Source organism: Dermacentor andersoni, chromosome 7 (assembly GCF_023375885.2).
Source record: "Dermacentor andersoni chromosome 7, qqDerAnde1_hic_scaffold, whole genome shotgun sequence".
Lineage (NCBI taxonomy): Eukaryota > Metazoa > Arthropoda > Arachnida > Ixodida > Ixodidae > Dermacentor > Dermacentor andersoni.
In genome coordinates this window covers 27942242-27958085 of record NC_092820.1, presented here as the reverse complement: position 1 = coordinate 27958085, position 15844 = coordinate 27942242, and the positions used below count along the sequence as shown (strand labels likewise).

Here is a 15844-nt window from a genome sequence, read left to right as displayed (position 1 = left end):
TTTGTGTTATGAATTAATGCACTGGATTAGAAAAAAAAAATGAAGCAGTGGGAAATCGCACGCTGAGAACACTGATAAACATATAGTGCGACGCAACTCGAGAAATAATATTGAAACGTCCAAGAATTGAGAAAACAAGAAAGATTGAATCGTCGGGGCGGCACATATCACAGTCCCCGTAGGCGTCGAAGTCTCTGCAATGAAATTATTTTTGAACAGCTCTGATAGCGCCCACGCAACAATGGTTGCTTGTATACTGTCAAATACTCATATACTGCGGCCTAAAGCTCATGGCACGGTGCGAAAACGCTCGCGCGCGAAAGCGAAACAGCACGCGGACAAGCATGCAGACGCGCAGTCGGTCGCTGCGAAGCTGTGCGACCACTGCATTGAGGGTTCATTCTATTACGCTCCATTTAGTTATACTAACACTATAAGAACATATTTCACAAAGTTTGCTCTCAGCGTTTGCCTATTTTTCACGCAAGAAGCCGGTTCGGGAGACTCCATCGCGGCGATCGTGCACAGCGGCGTTCACTGTACGTATTCAGTAAAGAGATAGCGTCTCTGAACGATTCCGTGCTTTCAGTTAGCCCAAGATTATTATTTAGACAGTAAAAACCTTCGCTCGTTTCGAAAGTACTTAAAAAATGTCCGGGAGAGCTCCTGCGTGGTGTTTTCAGTGAGCGCTGACAGCAAACCCTATGAGGAGCGCGCCGCGTGATCCCTCATACTACGCCAGCGAGGCGCTTCCGATAGATGGTGACTCCGTAACTCCTCGCCGCCAATACCTGCTGCATTCGCGATCTCTGGGAAAGAAAGCGAAGGAGAGGGGGACCCAGGGGACGGGCGCGGTATCCAAGGCGGCTGCACTGGTGCTGAAACCCGGAAATTGTCGATATCCTCGCCTTCCTCGACTACACCCGGGGGGGGGGGGGGGGGGGGGGGAGGTGACAGAAGACCTATGGGCCCCGGGTGCCAGATGACCTAGCTACGCCACTGCTGATATGTATGAGATAGTTCATGTGGCTGAGGAGTTCTATAGAGATTTATACATTACCTGTGGCACACACGACTACAATGGAAGAGAGAATAGTCTAGAGGAATTTGAAATCCCACAAGTAACGCCGGAAGAAGTAAAGGAAGCCTTGGGAGCTATGCAAGGGGGGAAGGCAGCTGGGGAGGATCAGGTAACAGCAGATTTGTTGAAAGATGGTGGGCACATTGTTCTAGAAAAACTGGCCACCCTGTATACGCGATGCCTCATGACTTCGAGCGTACCGGAATCCTGGAAGAACGTTAACATAAACCTAACCCATAAGAAAGGGGACGCCAAAGACTTGAAAAATTATAGACCGATCAGCTTACTGCCCGTTTCCTACAAAGTATTTACTAAGGCAATCGCAAATAGAATCAGGAACACCTTAGACTTCTGCCAAGCAAAGGCCCAGGCAGGATTCCGTAAAGGCTACTCAACAATAGACCATATTCACACTATCAATCAGGTGACAGAGAAATGTGCGGAATATAACCAACCCTTATATATAGCTTTCATTGATTACGAGAAAGCGTTTGATTCTGTCGAAAGCTCAGCAGTCATGGAGGCATTACGGAATCAGGGTGTAGACGAGCCGTATGTAAAAATACTGAAAGATATATAGCGGCTTCCCAGTCACCGTTGTCCTCCATAAAGAAAGCAACAAAATCCCAATAAAGAAAGGCGTCAGGCAGGGAGATACGATCTCTCCAATGCTATTGACAGCGTGTTTACAGGAGCGTGTATTCAGAGATCTGGATTGGGAAGAATTGGGGATAAGAGTTAATCGAGAATACCTTAGTAACTTGCGATTCGCTGATGATATTGCCTTGCTTAGTAACTCAGAGGACCAATTGCAATGCATGCTCACGGACCTGGAGGGGCAAAGCACAAGGGTGGGTCTAAAAATTAATCCGCAGAAAACTAAAGTAACGTTTAACAGTCTCGGAACAGAACAGCAGTTTACGATAGGTAGCGAGGAATTGGAAGCGGTAAGGGAATACATCTACTTAGGGCAGATAGTGACCGCGGATCCGGATCATGAGACGGAAATAAATAGAAGAATAACAATGGGCTGGGGTGCGTTTGGCAGGCATTCTCAGGTCATGAACAGCAGGTCGCCATTATCCCTCAAGAGAAAATTGTTTAATAGCTGTGTCTTACCAGTGATTACCTACGGGGCAGAAACATGAAGGCTTACGAAAAGAGTTCTACTTAAATTGAGGACGACGCAACGAGCTATGGAAAGAAGAATGATGGGTGTAACGTTAAGGGATAAGAAAAGAGCAGATTGGATGAGGGAACAAACGCGAGTTAATGACATCTTAGTTGAAATCAAGAAGAAGAAATGGGCATGGGCAGGACATGCAATGAGGATAGAAGATAACCGATGGTCATTAAGAGTTACAGACTGGATTCCAAGGGAAAGGAAGCGTAGCAGGGAGCGGCAGAAAGTTAGGTGGGCAGATGAGATTAAGAAGTTTGTAAGGTCGAGATGGCCACAATTAGTACATGACCAGGGTAGTTGGAGAAGTATGGGAGGGGCATTTGCCCTGCAGTGGGCGTAACCAGGCTGATGATGATGATGATGATGATGATGATGATGATGATGAAATGTCAGCAAATTTGTACAACGTAAATACGCATGCAATGTAACGATATGCCAGACATTGCATTGCTGTTTTCAATGCGCAGCTTGTATATATGTCTTTTTTCAGCGTAAATGAGATCGATTGGAAGTTAGGACAGCCCGCTATTTTTCGCTTCCGTAAGTGCTCCGTGTTTTGCTGTCAGCTATCAGTACAACATCAAAATTGAACGATTAGGAAACTACTTCAATGCACTGTTTCGTTTCCAGGTTCACCTTTATCTGTATCAGTTGCTTAATTGAAACTACTAAAATGACACTTCAGGGTGCTCTAAGCTTAGAAACAGGCTACAGAAAGTTCACACCTCGCAGTTAAATGCAGTTACAAGCGACAGGCGTTCTGATCGCTTATTTCCTGTTGGTGTTTCAGTTTATGCTAATGGTCCAATAAAAATATTTTAGGTTGTACATTCTGGGGGGGGGGGGGGGGTCGAGTTTTTTTTCGAAATAACAGCATGCAAGAATGGCCAAATGTGTCTGTATTCGATATTCAACTTTTTTTTCTGTCTAAATGGGTGCACTTATCCTGGGCCAGACAAACAGGCCAAAAGGGACGCCACAGCTTCTGTTGTACTTTCTTGGTAGCATGTGACAAAGGTCGGACTTGAGTGTTTTCTATATTGTGACTAATCAAGCCTGTGCTCTGGGTTACTCTCAAGTAGCCGAATACCTGAAAGTATCATATCGCGTTCTTCAAATCTCTTAAAATTTCTTAAAACAGTTTCTTAAAAATGTCGCATGGAGTATATGGCACAATGCGGCCTGCTGAGGTGAATTACTTGCAGAGGTGGGCGTTACTTGAGCAATAAATCGCAGTATCCAGCAGGTTAACTAGAATATTCACTAATATTCTGTTATGCAATTCAGTAGTAGTGCAAATTCAGCAGTAGTGAAGTCATGTCTACTAAGAATAGACCTTAAGACCAGCGTCACATTCAGGATATGGGCCTTAAGAATGGCTAGTTTGTACGTTTGTCAACTAGAAACCTGCCATATTCGTAAACTGCGTTGGCTGATATGGAGTTATTTTTTGTTCATTATTATTGTATATTCAGCAAGCTCGACTGCATTTCTTTTCTTATTCAGGGCGAGAACGTCAATAGTGTCCTGACGCTGCCTGCTGTAAATGGGGCGGGAACCACGTCAAGCGCGTTCACTTTTTCCCCACCTCTTCCACCTTACTGATTGGCGGAAATAAATTGTGTTGTGTTCTACAAAAGGAGGGTTAAAATTTGCATATTCCGTACAGTTAACATAATACCGAAATGCTTGACGCATATTTTTGGCAGACTGTTAGCTCGAACGCGAATGTGTTTCATAGCACTCTTCAAGGGCAGATATCTCGAAAGTGCTGCTAGACTTTTGATCCCTGCTAAGTGACCACCACTTCACCACTAGTAGTCTTCAAGTGAATGATTGGAAAATTAAATAGTGACTCTTCAGTTAGCTTCCTGGACATAGCGATTTGTGGCCTGAATAGCATGCGTCTCTCCCACAAATGCACCTTAAAATGCAGTACACGCGTTAAAAAAATGTTCGAACTGAGAAAATAATTACGGAGAATATGGTTGATCCCCCTTTCATAGCAGTCGGAAGAACACGAAAGCGAAACGTGTCTTCACAGAAGCTCCTGCATGTTTGCTTCGTGAACTCACGGCCCGCTGCAGCGAAAGGGGCACGATTTGCAGGTCGGCCACAGCGTTGCAGGTTTACTTCGCGAGCGGCGTCCTGATGCAGAGCCGCTTCGGCGAAGGTACGAGCATTTTGGCCAGGCTTCGTTGTGTCCTGGGCAGCCAGTTGAGTTGCGGCGCGCTAATTCAGCAATGCAAGTAGTAGAGTTGCTAGCGTGCGCCGCGAACGGTGCGAAGGCGTTCTGGTTCACGCTTGCGTGTCTCTCTCCGGAGCAAAGCGAGATTCGTCCTTCGACGTCATTGCCTTTCTGCACCGCTTAACGCAGCAGTTAGCTGGTGTCATCGCAAGCGAAGCAGGAGGTTAGCGTGTAAGCCCTGCTGATGCATGTTGAAGTGTACTGCGCAGGCGAAGAGGCGCCACAGGCTAATTGGGCGCGAAAGACCAACCACGTGCGGAGACTGCTTCGTCACCTCAGCAGAAGGCCAACACCGCCTACATCAAGCTACACCGCGTTGGAGCCATTGCTGCGCTGATACTATCGAAGCGTTCACTTTGGGCTATCGTTGGTGTCATGATGCAGTACTCCGCTTCACCGCTCCTAGATGGCGGCGCCATCGCTGTGAAGAGAGAGCATATTTTACGCGTTCGTGCCGACGTCACATCCGTTACAGGAAGTTGATGGTGAACTCCGGCATAAAACATTTTCTTCCTAATAAGCAGGTCGTGTAACAGTAAAGTATAATGTAGCTTCTGTTTAAAAATATTTCTTTAAGTCTACCGTTTAACTCATCGCAAATGCACGGTGGTTTTGCGTACGCCATGATCAGGCACGGAAAGTTATATAAGAGAGAGTTCTTTGTGCCTGTCTCTGCATGAACTACTATTTCTTGGGGCGCTATAACCTAAAGCTATTCCTGGGTTTTCTATTCCAATTCTGCAACTAGGGGCCCTATAACGTAAAACTATTCCAATATATTTCTGTTCCAATCTCCTGACGTCGAATTTGCGTAACCGCCAACGCAAGCACCGGGCGGTCACCCGCAGGGTTCTCTGAACAGACCAATCACACGCTCTCCTCGTTCATAGGAGGTCACTTTTGTTTGCTTGAAAAACGAATAACATTGCCTACACTGAGCGGCTTGTCGTATCTAATTGGCCGGCAAGAGGCGAGGAGAACGTTCAAGTGGAGAGGGATTCGATGGAGCCGAGCCACTGCACTGAAAGTCGATAACCGGATGAAGAGGGTGGTGCCGGCGTCTACGATTGGTCGGCTTTCCCTTACTTAAACTTGCGGTGGCTAGTCGAAAATCGCGGCGGCATACAACGGAAGCTGAAGAATGGCGCTAAAACGGACCCTCAGCAAAGAAGAGTTGGCAGAATGAGGTGGTAAACGTGCCGAAAGTGCTCGAAAACGTTACACGGCCACGCAAGAAGTTTTATTATACGCAAATACACCCATGCTCTCCGGCAGGTGCGAGTAGCCAGCGTCTCAGCGATCAGCGGCAGCTATCTTTTATTCCTTTCGGAACGGGGCAGCCTGCGGCTATACCGAAGAAAATTCAGTTTTGTTCGGCACATTAATGCATCTTTATCGCGTACACGTCACTTTGACGCGGTGAGTTCTTGCGGTTTTGTGACGTCGCGTGACAGGCAGGTGAAGTGGGGACAGCCCGAAAACGTTTTACCAATAGCCGAGGGCTAATGGCGAAAAAGGGTCGAATCAGAAATTACTGCTTTTCTTTTCTCTGTCAAATCATGCATAATCAGTGTGTACACATCATATCAGATGGGGAGGTATCGCGGTTTTCGTGACGTCGCGTGACAGACAGGTGAATGGGGGGTGGTCGAAAAAAGTTTCTGACCAATCGTGGAGGGCTGATAGCAGAATTGGAATAGAAAAGTTTGGAATAGTTTTACGTTATAGCGCCCTAGCTCTCCTCGATTAGTCATAACTTTTTTGGACCACCGCAACTTCTCCTGTCTGTCATGCGACGTCACGAGAAACCACGATAGCTGCCAATTTGACATGACGTACACACACTGATTATGCATGACTCGACTGAACAAAAGAAAAATAATTATTCCTTATTCAATGCCTTTTTATCAATAACCCTCTGCTATTGGTCAAAAGGTTTCAGGCTGCACCCACTTCACCTGTTTGTCAGTCGACGTCGCAAAACCGCGAGAATTCATCGCGTCAAAGTTGCGTGTACGTGTTAAAGATGCATTAATGTGTGGAACAAAACTGGATTTTTTTTTCTGAATACCAGGAGACCGCGCCGTTCCGAAAGGAATAGAAGATGGCTGCCGCCGATCGCTCAGGCACTGGCTACTCACACCTGCCAGAGAGCAGGGTTTATTTGCGTATCACAAAACTTTGTGCTTGGCCGTTTAACGTTATCGAGTCCTTTCGACACGTATACGACATCGCTCAGCCAATTCTTCTTTGCTGAGGAACAGTTTTAGCGGCATTTTAACTGTCCGTTGCACGCCACCGTGACTTTAGACAAGCCACCGCAAGCTAACTAAAGGAAAGCGGACCACTCGCAGACGTCGGCCCCACCCTTTTCATCCGTTTATCTACTTTCAGCGTGCTGGCTCGGTCCCATCGAAATCATGTCCATTTCAGCGTGCTCTTCGCTCTTGTCAGCCAATTGGATAAGGAAAACAGTTAAATCTAGGCAATGTTATTCCTTTTGAAGGCAAACAAAAATGACCTCCTTTAAAGGAGAACTTTTTTTGGGTTGTTCCGGTTGACGATTAATATGCAGAAGACAAAGATAATGATAAACAGCCGGCCAAGGGAAGAAGAGTTCAGGATCGCCAGTCAACCTCTACAGTCTGTGAAGGAGTATGTTTACCTAGGTCAATTACTCACAGGGGACCCTCATCATGAGGCGGAAATTTACAGCACAATAAAAATGGGCTGGAGCGCATTCGGCAGACATTGTCAGATCTTCAATGGAAGCTTACCATTATCATTAAAAAGGAAGGTGTACAATCAATGCGTTCTACCGGTGCTGATATAAGGGGCATATACTTGGAGAGGGACAAAGAAGCGCGAAAACAAGGACTGCGCAAGGAGCGATGGAACGAAGAATGTTAGGCATAACGTCAAGAGACAGAAAGAGAGCGGTGTGGATCAGAGCAAACAGGGACACCCCATATTCTAATTGACATTAAGAGAAGGAAATGGAGCTGGGCAGGTCATGTAATGCGTAGGTTAGATAACCGGTGGACCATTAGGGTTACAGAATGGATGACAAGAGAACTGTAGAGGACAGCAGAAGACTAGGTGGGGTGATGAAATAAATTCGGAGGTCCTAGGTGGAATCGGTTGGCGCAGGACATGGGTAATAGGAGATCGCAGGGAGAGGTCTGAGTCCTGCAGCGGAAATAAAATAGGCTGCTGCTGCTGATGATGGTGATGGTAACGCTGCGGGTCACCGCCCGATGCTCGCGTCGGTGGTTACGTAAGTTTGACGTCAGGAGAGTGGAATAAATACATATCAGAATAGTTTCCGTTATAGGGCCCTTCATCAGTTCCACTGTGCACGAAAGAAGCGCACCTGTTCTGTGTCTATTAATGGTGTTGTTCTATCTGAGTCACCCGCCGCGGTTGCTCAGTGGCTATGGCGTTAGGCTGCTGAGCACGAGGTCGCGGGATCGAATCCTGGCCACGGCGGCCGCATTTCGATGGGGGCGAAATGCGAAAACACCCGTGTGCTTAGATTTAGGCGCACCTTAAAGAAATTTCCGGAGTCCTCCACTACGGCGTGCCTCATAATCAGAAAGTGGTTTTGGCACGTAAAACCCCAGAATTTAATTTTTTCTATCTGAGTCTGACGCCTTAAGACGTGTATTGGCGATTGTATGATGCTCTCTTGTGGCCATATATTTCGTGCAATCTTCTAATAAAATCATGTGGAAGGCACAGCTCTGTTTGTCCTTTCGTCCAGCTTGGCTGTTTCTTCATTTTCTTGCTGCACTGTGCCAGTTTGAGAATAAAATACCAACTCGGCCAATTCTCGACACTATATCAGAGCATTTCGAAAACTGTTCCCGGCACAGGGGACCACCAAGCCAAGATGATTCTGGCGAAATCTCCGATAAGCCGGAAACAAAGGCGACACCTCAGCCTCCGGGACGGCCGGAAAGTTCCGAGAGTCAGTTGTGAGTACTGCACGATTTTAAGGCGAAGCTTTCTTTGCGAACCCTCCGAAACATTGCTCACCATGTGTGCTGCTGGTACTGCTGTATTGCCGAATAGATCAGGAAGCAGAAATTAAAATAATCAAATATTCGATGGTGGTATAGAACCTCACACTGCTAATATACAGCCAGATTCTCTAATCGTTAGCTGATTATCGCCACACATGCTTATCTAGTCCCAATACCGACTCATCTGTGAAACTATTGGAGCGTGAATAGTGCGGTGGGAGGGGGGGGGGGTAGTGTGTGCGTGTGAAGAACTGCTTTACGAAAGCTTCGATTCAGATAGATCGCAACACGTGCGTTAGGTCTTCATAATTTTTCCATAAAATTTTCTCGTGAAGCACACGGTTATTTGGTGTACTACAATGTGCTCAACCTACATTCGCAATTTGGTATAGGTTTATGATAAATCGATGAAAAGCTACATCTGATTTATGAATGGCTGGTCGCTCTTCGTGCCTGGGTTTACTGACGCAGCAGCTTCTCTTGAGGACGTATGCGGCGGAGCGGCCGTCGATCTCATACGCCGCGGTTATCAGTGTCAATTTCGAGTACCGGGGAGAGATATTACTGTCCTATGGCTATACTCCCGCGACATTCTAGTATAGTCGCCAGCCTATCGTGGAGGACGATCGCGCACGGGGAGCACATATATTTTTGTGTTCTGGGTGCTTTATGTTTTCACAAACGCCATCATAGTCACGTTCTTTTGAAGGCTCTGTTTGGTCGCCGCATCTAGGTACAGGCTTTTGGAGCTGGTCTGTCGGTTTCTTGGAAATATATATAAAGTTCTCATAATAACAGCTAAACGTGATTTTCATTCTTACCAGCACAGTACACATCAGGTAATATGTGTGCTACGTCTCTGTACAGCGCACTAAAGGGGCCTGCGACGAACTCGAGAAAGTTTGTTATGTCGCACCAATAAAATCATTTTGATGCAGCAGTTTCGTGCACTTCGTCGAAAGGACCTGGCGCAGACCTGCGGCATTAGGATCACTCGTTGAAATGTAACTTGCGACTCACGTTGGCATGACATTGCAAGTACTGTGATGAAATTACGAGAGCACGTTTTAGAATATGTTTAATTATTGACTAGTTATCGCAGCGGCAGAGGGGAAGGTCTTGTAATAGTGAAAACTATGCCGTCAACACGCCGAGCACATGGCGCCCAAACTACCACCTGGCGGTAGCTGTTGTCAGCATGAAAACGACGCCACCAGTAAGCTGATATTGCTCACCAACCATGGCGTTCCAAACTTTGCTTACATAACACCAATTCACTGCTGCTGTTGGGCGCCACAATTCTAATTCTTGTGAGAGTAAAAGTGTACGTGCACAAGTACGAACATTTGAGTTGAGAGTAAGGCATTTCACTTGTATGTTGAATGTGCTGCGACGGACATCAAGTTCGTTTGCGTAATTCATCATAATTCATTTTGCTCTTATTTTTCTATTGTACTAAGAATTGGATCTGGAGAAAGGAAAATTGAATGAATAAGTGTTGCCAGGTCCCCTTGCAACTAATACAATTAAAAGAGTACTTCCTCTCACCAAAAGGAAGGGCGGCGCCATCTATTCTCAACCCATTCTGTGGCTCTGCTGAGCACGTTTTGCCCTCCCAGCACCAGTGGTCTGTTCACCCAGGAAATGTACTGTTTTTGTGCGGCATTTCTGCAGAAGACACGTATTCTTAAGAGGAAGCTTGAGCACGGGTGCTCCTATCTAAATACACGTAAAAGGAGAATTCGTTTTTCTCTGCGACCACTGCACCAAATTTGACGAGGTTCGTTACATTTAAAAGAAAACCTTAAGATCTATCGACTGTTGGTTTTGAATTTTCGAGTTAGGTCGTCAATTTTTTATTAAAAATTGGCAAAAATCGCAAATTTTCAGAAAACGAAACTATCAAGTTTACAACTCTGTAACTCAGCAAAAAAAATGATATCGCAATTCTGTGGATTGTACCTAATAGCACATCTAAAGCGGACAAATTTGACATCTTGCACATGAATCTCAAAAAATTTATGAATATGTAATTACAACTTTTGTAGAACCCATGTAAACAATGTAACACATTCACGTAAGATGTAAAATGACACATGAAATTTGTCCGCTTTGAATGATCTAATGGATGCCGTTTACAGAACCGCGATATCTGTTCTTGATGCAGAGCTATTAGTTTGTAAACTTCGTGCTTCTACTTTTTTTCAAACTTGTGAATTTTTGTAAATATTTTTAACAAAATTGAAACCCTAAATCAATATTCCGCTTCCAAGAGTCACTAGAATTTAACTTTTTCTCTCAAATGCAACAAATTTGATTAAAATCGGTCCTGGGGTTATCTCAGAAAAACGTTTTTGCGTTTTTACGTGTATTTGAATAGGCCGCGCCGGAGTGGGGACCGAGCTAAAGCTTCCTCTTGAACGGAAGGGGCATAGGTAACAACTACTCAGAGTAAAATTTGCGGTTTGTCAAGTTGCGGAAAAAAACTGCTGCCACAGGCACGTTGTATTTTAACATTTCTTTGAGTAAAATGCCAAACATTCCTTGCTTGCGTTCTTTATTTCTGCATTCTTCGTTTTCCTGGATAGCTTTCTTTATTATTTCTCTCTTCTTTGTTTTGTAATTGTACTGCTGCGCTTGTTTTTTAGCTACTTCGTTCAAGCTCTACTTGTGTCCGGAAGCTCGTTCATTGGCTGATATTTATTGTTGTATATCAACTGGTTGTTTTCAATTCTTGCTTTGCAATATGCGCCTCCCCTCTGGAAAACAGGTAACCTTCAAAGCACAATGATAGCGGTGAGCCCAGTTGTCGGTCTACGGAACCTGATCTACGGATCAAGTGCGTCGCCTATCTATCGATGACTTTTCGTATATTCTACCGTAATCGTTGGTGGTCACTTACGTTCCAGAATGTGCGCCGCTATTCGCGTTGCGCACGAAGTCTTATTAGACAGGATTCATTGGCTATGACAAATTGGCGAGAACATTCTAGAAAGTTCGGATACACGAAGGCGCATCTTGCACCGAGTCTTGCAACAGTCGTGTTAGCCGGTGAAGAACGGTCACCGGAAAACAGATAACCAGCGCACGCGTATCAGTAAAAGTGCCTCGTTTTTGCCTCGCAGTTGTAGAGCCACGACCACGACACGTCTGCACCATGTGAGTACCGCGATCTCCTCACTGAGTGCGACAGTTTCGCCCGCTGTGGTTGCGCAGTGGCTGTGAGGTCCCGCTGCTCTGCGAGGAAGCCGCGGGTTCGATACCAAACAGACGCTTTGTGTGCCGTCGGGAATGCATAAGCCTACGCGCACGATTCTTTGGGTGCACGTGAAGGTATGTCACTTGTTTATAATTAAACTCTGCGATAAGCAGACCGGACAGATCAAATGAGTAAGGTGCTTTCTTATATGCGAACAAGTAGCCTAGTAAAATGAATTGTTGCCCTCTTTGACTGCTATTGGAATCAAGACCTTACAAGCATTTTTATTTTAGGGTAGTTCTTTTTATTTTAATTAATTACCCCCACGCGAATAGTCACGCATTAGTCCTCGTTCTGCTCAACCAGGCGCATCGGAGGTGCTCTACTGGCGCTGCCGTTCATTGTTGATATACTTTCGCACCGATTTGTTGGAACGGGGAAGTGAAATTTTACGACTTCACAACAAATATATCAAAGTGACCCTAACTGCGCTTTCTACGCCCTTCAGCTTTCTTTAACACTAAGCGCTTGACACTCCGCAACAACTACGAAGAGCCAACATTCTGTGATGAGGCACCCACTAAAACAATTGGCTCAAAAAAAAAAAAAAATGCGCGTTCCAGATATTGGGTGTGCTTGAATTTTAGTCTACAGGTGCTCAAATATCGTCAAAGTTGTTTAACGAAAGTTATAGCAATGTGGGAAGCATTAGCGTTAGAAGGTCTTTATTTATAGCCGCGCAGTTTCTAGCAATGTTCGATAAGATTTCAGAAAGCAGCAAAATAACTTGAAATTACTGCTTTACCACCACATAACTCTGCAGCACAGACAGATAACAAAATCTGCTATGAAAATTTAAAGTGTTAGAAAGCAGCGAAACCAACATCTTAAATTTAGATTTAAATACTTTCAACAACTCCGCCACGCGAGCTTTAAAAGCGACGTTCTAGAAACACGCATGCAGTTTGAGGCCTGTTTGTCATATTTGAAGACTGTGGGCTTTAACTCCTTTCATCACGTACAGTTAAGAAAAAAGCAGGACCAATTTAATCACGAAACTTTTCACAATCAAAGCTTACTGCTTCAGTTTTCTTTAGCTCTATAATTCGTCCCATGCCTAGGACACTATTGGAGCCTCTAGATTTGTATGCGACAATCAGTTACAAGAATTTTACCATTTAACTGCAACAAATGTGGCCCAAATTATCGCAGTGGTTGCCTAGAGTGAGCATGTGTACGGATACCACACGTGTCTAAATGAAATTGCCATCATGCTTCATAGAAAGCGTTATTTTAAATGATACAATAGATAGCTAGGATGAAACTGCAGCGTCGTTTCGCTTACTCGCAGCCGTGGCCCGAACCCGGAGCCGATCCTGCGCAAGTACTGGAGGCACGTCCTGGCTTACGTGTTCTTATGGTACGCCGTAATTGCCGTGACGGCGATCGCCCACAAAACGATCTGCTGGGGTGAGCATATCACTGCACTCTGGGCAACGTCCTCTAATGTCATCCGGAACCTTTGAAACCCTAAATGAAGGAAAGCCAGTGCGATATTTCGTGGCGTTTGCGATGAGTATACATTTCCCACACTCATGCTCGAAAGTGCTGCATTGACAGACGCTTTCGAACACGGGAGAACAACGCGTGCACTCAGAAGGCACCCAGAGTAGTGAAATAAAGGAAGATGAACACATGTGCCTCTGCCGGCCAACGAATAAATATTTAATCTATTTAATTTATTTATTTCAATTTACTGCACACTAGAAAGACCTCCCGCAGGAGTGGGTGTAGAGTAGAAGGCTACAGAAGTGAGTCTAAAAAACTGGGGACACGTTTTACCCACGAATTCAGAAATAAAAAAAGTGAGAAAAGGTTTAAACGTCACATTGCCATCAATTCCGGTGAAAAATTGATTTCTTAAAGGGATACGGATATACCTAGGTAAACCATCTCATTTGTCAATAATACGCGCGGAAAACCAACGAACGGGCAATTTGGTCGGGCTGATTGGTACGAATCCATGGGGGCAGGCAGCGTGAAATTATCGGGGACAGAGGATCTCCGAAGCAAGCACGAAACACAAGCGCTTACTATTGGCACCTGATAGTAAGCGCTTGTGTTTCCTGCTTGCTTCGTGGATCCTCCGTCCCCGATAATTTCGCGATGGCTGCCACAATGAAAAATAAGTTATTTAAACATAATAATACAAGCATAAACTGACTTCAGATTAGCTTTTCGATAACAAAAGTTCGAGGACTGCGTAACGAAAGACAAACAAAACGCGACCAACCTTTAGTGCACCTTTAGGTAAAAACTACCTCGAGTTTTTTCCACAGCTGCGCGCAGGAACCCTTCGTCGGTTGATCCCTGAGTATAGCGTGATATCACGTGCTCTCTTCTTATTGGCCTGCGAGCCTTATTCCGCCACAACAGGGAAATACATTTTAATACATGGCGATTAGAAGGCCAATGCGAATGTTTGAAAGCCTCTAACCCTACAGCTAGAATAGAACTGGCAGAACTTTCGAAGTTAATCAACAAGCGTAAGACCGCTGACATAAGGAAGTATAATATGGATAGAATTGAACATGCTCTCAGGAACGGAGGAAGCCTTAAAGCAGTGAAGAAGAAACTAGGACTTGGCAAGAATCAGATGTATGCGTTAAGAGACAAAGCCGGCAATATCATTACTAATATGGATGAGATAGTTCAAGTGGCTGAGGAGTTCTATAGAAATTTATACAGTACCAGTGGTACCCACGACGATAACGGAAGAGAGAATAGTCTGGAGGAATTCGAAATCCCATAGGTAACGCCGGAAGAAGTAAAGAAAGCCTTGGGAGCTCTGCAAAGGGGGAAGGCAGCTGGGGAGGATCAGGTAACAGCAGATTTGTTGAAGGATGGTGGGCAGATTGTTCTAGAAAGACTAGCCACCCTGTATACGCAATGCCTCATGACTTCGAGTGTAGCGGAATCTTGGAAAAACACTAACATAATCCTAATCCATAAGAAAGGGGACGCCAAAGACTTGAAAAATTATAGACCGATCAGCTTGCTGTCCGTTGCCTACAAAGTATTTACTAAGGTAATTGCAAATAGAATCAGCAACACCTTAGACTTCCGTCAACCAAAGGACCAGGCAGGATTCCGTAAAGGCTACTCAACAATAGACCATATTGTCACGTGGTAGTGACGGCGAAGAAAGAAGCAGTACGGTGGAATACAAAACTAGCCTTTTATTGGGCGAACCTGTGCCCACAAAACAGGCTACACTTATAGCACAACGAAAGCGGCAAACACAGTCGGCGATCGTCGAAAATCTCATCAGCGGGTCAAGCGCGTCGGCTTTTATACAGCAATCATCGAATGTTCCAGATTAAACGTTGGGACCCGCATGCCTTCTAAAATGTTCTACACCATTCGTGTCAAGCGATGAAATCAGATAACACAACGTTCGGCGACAACAGACAGCGGGTAGAAGCATCGATAACTTTCCAGAAACTTCGGATACATAAAGGCGCGTCCCGCGCTGTGCGATAACATTTGTTCGGCGGCAAAACTTGTCGCCCGATAGAGACAAGTCACGTGTCAATACCCCCCTCTTAAAAAGCATCGACCCGATGCTGCAAACAAATCAAAGTAATAAGTAAGCACTCATAGCAAAGAATAAAGCAAAATAAGGAAAGTTCGTTAGCGTCCGTAAAATGGTTTCAGACGCACCACGTGGACCACTTCAGGTCGTGCGCGACGTCGCTGTGAATGCGAAATGCCGTCTGGCACGACCTCATAGTCCAGTGCGCCAATACGTCGGATGACCTTGTAGGGTCCGAAATAGCGTCGCAATAGTTTCTCACTCAGTCCCCGTCGGCGTATCGGGGTCCATACCCAAACACGGTCGCCGGGCTGGTACTCGACGAAGCGTCGTCGGAGATTGTAGTGTCGGCTGTCGGTCCTCTGCTGATTCTTGATTCGCAGGCGGGCGAGCTGTCGGGCTTCTTCGGCGCGCTGGAGATAGGCAGCGACGTCAAGATTCTCTTCGTCCGTTACGTGCGGCAGCATGGCGTCGAGCGTCGTCGTCGGGTCCCTGCCGTAAACCAACTTGAAC

The 15844-nt window shown here is 45.5% G+C and overlaps 1 protein-coding gene across 1 annotated transcript in view; it reads left to right on the top strand.

The window, feature by feature from the left end:
- Positions 1-8393: 8393 nt before the first annotated feature.
- LOC129385940 (uncharacterized) overlaps positions 8394-15844 on the top strand; it is a 90792-nt gene continuing 83341 nt past the window's right edge. Inside the window, exons 1-3 of the mRNA XM_055073124.1 lie at positions 8394-8489; positions 11663-11696; positions 13088-13206. Of these exons, the coding sequence (XP_054929099.1) occupies positions 8405-8489; positions 11663-11696; positions 13088-13206 (238 nt within the window). The 5' untranslated portion in view covers positions 8394-8404. The remainder of the gene's footprint in view (positions 8490-11662; positions 11697-13087; positions 13207-15844) is intronic.